Source organism: Vigna unguiculata, chromosome 2, assembly GCF_037176805.1.
Source record: "Vigna unguiculata cultivar grain cowpea cultivar isolate G323 ecotype 2 chromosome 2, ASM3717680v1, whole genome shotgun sequence".
In the NCBI taxonomy this organism is placed as follows: Eukaryota; Viridiplantae; Streptophyta; class Magnoliopsida; order Fabales; family Fabaceae; genus Vigna; species Vigna unguiculata.
The window spans coordinates 4,587,043-4,591,418 of record NC_140793.1 but is presented as its reverse complement, the minus strand read 5'-3'; the positions used below and the strand labels follow the sequence as shown (position 1 = coordinate 4,591,418).

Genomic DNA, 4,376 nt, shown 5'->3' with positions numbered 1-4,376 from the left:
TAATAATACAGTTTAAAAGCAGTTCCAGTACTGGTAGTACAAAATATTCAATGTAAAAAGACACTTATGGAATCATAAAAGGACAGTTCATTCAAATACCTGAAAACACAAATATCAAATTTTTAAAAAAACCTTAACTTTCATTACATCACATGTAATTGTTTGAACATCATAGTTACTCGTCACACAAAAATTTGTTGACAAAGACTGTAATGAATTCATCGGTACCCACCACTTTCCGCAGAACCCGCCGCCTCCAACAACCCAAACCACTCTCCACAACTCCGCTATCCGCTTCCACTACGACCCACAACACCAACCTTTATGGAAGGATAGCCTTTTGGGGAAGAGAATGCCTTGTGATACAAATGCCTCTGTGCTTGTGTGAACCCGTTCGAAGAAGAAACTTGCGCGGAAGAAACGAGGGAAAACAATGCAACGCAATTTAAAATGTTTCTCCAATTCAAAGCATGTGCACATGACGCAAACTTTCCTTTGCCGCTGCCTCCAATAACCATTTCGTTTAAAATTATTAAAATAATAAATGCCACGTAGACAGATAACTTTGGGATAAAAAAGTGAGGCATTCTATCATTATCTATCTTAGAATTACACCTCTGTAAAAAAAATAGTTAACCAACCTTTTGTAATTGAAGAATTATGTTTTAAAAAATTTTTATCAACAAACTTTTAATAATATATACGTGGCAACACGTTAATAATGAAAAAAAGTTTGATGTAAATAGAAAAATGTTTGATGAGCCTTAAAAAACAAACTTGATTAAACAAAATCTGTCAAAATATCATATCATACTTCTTTGTAATTTTTCGCTAAAATTGACCCAGATTTGACAAAAAAAAAAAAAAAAAAAACAAATAATACATGAGGAGAGTGTGGGACTTGATAAGATTATTCACGCACCACACGTCTCTTAATCCGCCGAATGCTATCCCTTTCTTATTTTGTTTTTTTCTTCTCTTCATTCTTCACCATAATCATGCCGTCTTCAACTGAAACTCTCCTAGAACGTGCTCGTCCCTTCCTCCGCGGGGAGCTCCAATCCATCGATGAAAACCTCCCTTCGCTGGTGGGCGTTCTGCAAAGCGTGGGCGCCGGAGAGTGCTGGCACAAACATGGCAGCTTCCTTCACCACCTTCTCGACATATATCGCATTCTCACCCTCTGGAAAGCCCCTCACTCCGTCTGCCTCTGCGGTCTCTTCCACTCAGCCTACTCCAACTCCTACGTCAACCTCGCCATCTTTGACCCTTCAACTGGCCGTGAAGTCGTGCGCCGCCACGTGGGCCACCAAGCCGAGGCTCTCATCCACCTGTTCTGTGTAGTTCCCCGGCAGCCTCTCATCCACGACGATCTTCTCTTCCACTACTCCGATCAAGAACTCGTGCAACACCTTGCAGAGTCAGAGATATCTCTCAGGAACGCGAAGGAGAAGGGTGTCTTCGACGGGGAAGAGGGATGGAGGAAGAAACTGCAGGGTCTTGTTCCGGCGGAGGGGGTTGAGGTGAAGCACATTCGAACGGGCGAAGGGGTGCATGTTTCTCGGAGAATAGTGGCTGTTTTCGTGATGATGACCATGGCAGATTTCTGTGACCAGTTATTCGGTTTTCAGGATGTGCTGTTTGATAACCGGAACGGTCGGCTTGAGTTTTCTGGGAACAATTTGGAGGCTCTGTGGCCGGGAGATGGGAAGCCGGGTCTGTGGCTGAATTCAATTTCAAGGATGGGAGCAGTGTACAACTTGATTGCAAGGGAAGAAGAGATTTTGATTGAACAGAAGAGAAGGAAGGTTGGTGGAGTGGTGGTGGATGTGGAGAGAAATGATGATATTGAGCTGGTGTTGCCGCCGGTGTTTGATGATTGCACGAAGGTTTTGGAGGCGGAAGATCAAATAGTTGCAAGAGATTTGTACTGGGAAGCTGTGTGTGAGAGGGGACTTCCAACAAAGGTTGAAGATTTGCTTGTGGGGTGTATAAGCAAGAACCCTTTTGTTGGAGAGCCATACGTGGTGCTGAGTCAGGTTTGTTTGACAGAGGGAAAGTTTGAGGAGGCTGAGAAACATGCAGAGAAAGGACTGAGACTTTTGCTGGAATGGGGGTGTCCATGGGATAAGAGAACTTCTTGGGAAGGTTGGGTTTCGTGGACAAGGGTGTTGCTGATGAAGGCTAAGGACAAGTCTTGGCCTCAGACTTCATGGGGAATCCTCAATCTGGGTCTTGTAAAGTAGTGTTCGTTCACCTTCATCCGTTCAGATATCTCATTTGCTGGTTTTATGTTACAAAGGATTTGTGATCTTTACTGTTGAAAGGGTTGTAATCCAAAGGAAACATCTGGAACTATTACAAAAATATACCAATAAAGCCCTTTCTTTTCTTTTCCTTTCATGAACAAGCTTCTTAGTTTTCTTATATAACTAAGGAAGGGACACTACATGCATGCTACCACAAATACTACCTCATTGAATTATATAACCAGTCTATGTTGATTGTTCTTCTTTTTATAGAATAAAAAATATATTTTATTAAATACTCTTAATTATATTTATTGGAATTAGTTTAAAGATAGAAAATGCTTTTAAACCACTAAAATGATATAAGGTTAAATTGGTGGAAATTTCTCCATTCCCCTTACCTAAACCATCTTTTCTGATAATAACTATAAATCCGATTACGGTTTAAAATAAACATTATTTTCTCATAAATAAATATTACTTATATTTGGGTTTATTAATATATATTTTCACTTATATTTGCCGAATAGTTTCTATATACATTTTAATAATTAACTATTATGTTAATTTAATAAATCATTATTAAAAAAAACTCATATTTCTTGTTAATTTTGTTTTAATATTTTTTAAGAAATATTTACAAATTATGAAAAAATATTTGCAAGAAATTGTTAGCAAATGTTTTTGCAAAATATTTTATATAAAACACTTTTTGCAACAAAAAAATACTTGTGAATTTTATAATTTTATAAAAAATAATTACTAACAAAGAAAATACCTACCAATTAAGATTCTTAGAAAAAATGACATAAAAAAGTCCTTTCTTGTAAATTTTTATAACAATTTTGTAAGATAAATCTCATGTAATATGAGAATTTCTAGTAGTGAATATAACTCGAATATAAAGGATTCAAATAATTTAGAATAACTTTTTATATATATTTAGTGAAAGAATTTCAGAATTAAATTGTGAAAGAAATACACTATATACAAAATTTAAAATGAAATTATGTCCACATGGTAGAAATTAACACTTAGAAATTTTTTCCTAATTTAGCCGTTACCACGAGTTTAGATTACTATGCCAAATCGACTTCGAAATAAATTAATGGCTCAAAAAAACAATAAAATAACTATTACTATTATCATTTGAATGTGTAAACATTACTAGTAGATGTAAAAAATAATTTGTACCAGGTATTTATGGATGAAATCCATAAAGAATATAAAATAGATATTATAAATAAATATATGTAAGTAATCGATACAAATATTTTTTATATTCACATGTTAGTACGAGTATTATAGTATTTGTGAATACTCGTACTCTATAATTTATCAATATACCTTCATATATATATATATATATATATATATATATTAGTAGAGAAGTGAATGACCTAGTTTTTTCTCTACAGCTACATATATCATCTTCATTTTTCAAGTACCCTTCCTTTGTCGTGCTATGAACTTTATACAATCACAAGTGCAAAATTGGCTTTTTATACATATATTATACCTGTTTAAATTCATCATGTATAAAAGGAGAGACAATGGTAATTTTGTAAATAATATAAGTTATTTTATAGTCGTTGGACCTAAAACAAATATAAAAAGTGATTTAGTGACCTAAAACAAATATAAAGAAAACCCAATCCCTGTGGTTGTGTTCAACGTGTATTCTTCCAGTGTCATTATTGAGTAAGAAGAATTGTGGAAGGATCTAACCTTAATAAAAGCAGTGAACGTGTGTAAGTCATGGTGTATACTGGTGACTTTAATGCAGTGAGAAAAAGCAGTGAAAGAAAAGGTTTAAACTCAAGAGGCTATACAACGAAAAGAGAAGTGGAAGGGTTCAATAATTTTATAGATACCTCAAAACTGATCGATGTACCTCTAATAGGGGGAAAGTATACATGGTATAGGGACAATGGAACAACTAAAAGCATAATCGACAGAATAATGATCTCAATAGAGTGGCTCAACTATTGGCCGGATAGTAAACAATACATTCTAGGCAGACAAGTATCTGATCACTGCGCTATACTTTTAAAACCAGTTTCAATTGATTGGGGACCTAAGCCTTTCAAAACGCTAAACATGTGGAATTATGATCTGTCATTCAAA

General features: G+C 35.2%; 1 protein-coding gene across 1 annotated transcript; it reads left to right on the top strand.

The window, feature by feature from the left end:
• The first annotated feature begins 981 nt into the window (after window positions 1-981).
• LOC114166683 (E3 ubiquitin-protein ligase) lies at window positions 982-2,397 on the top strand. Its single transcript, XM_028051449.2, has one exon. The coding sequence runs from the start codon at window positions 999-1,001 to the stop codon at window positions 2,244-2,246; it is 1,248 nt and encodes a 415-aa protein (XP_027907250.2). The 5' UTR covers window positions 982-998; the 3' UTR covers window positions 2,247-2,397.
• Window positions 2,398-4,376: the final 1,979 nt, after the last annotated feature.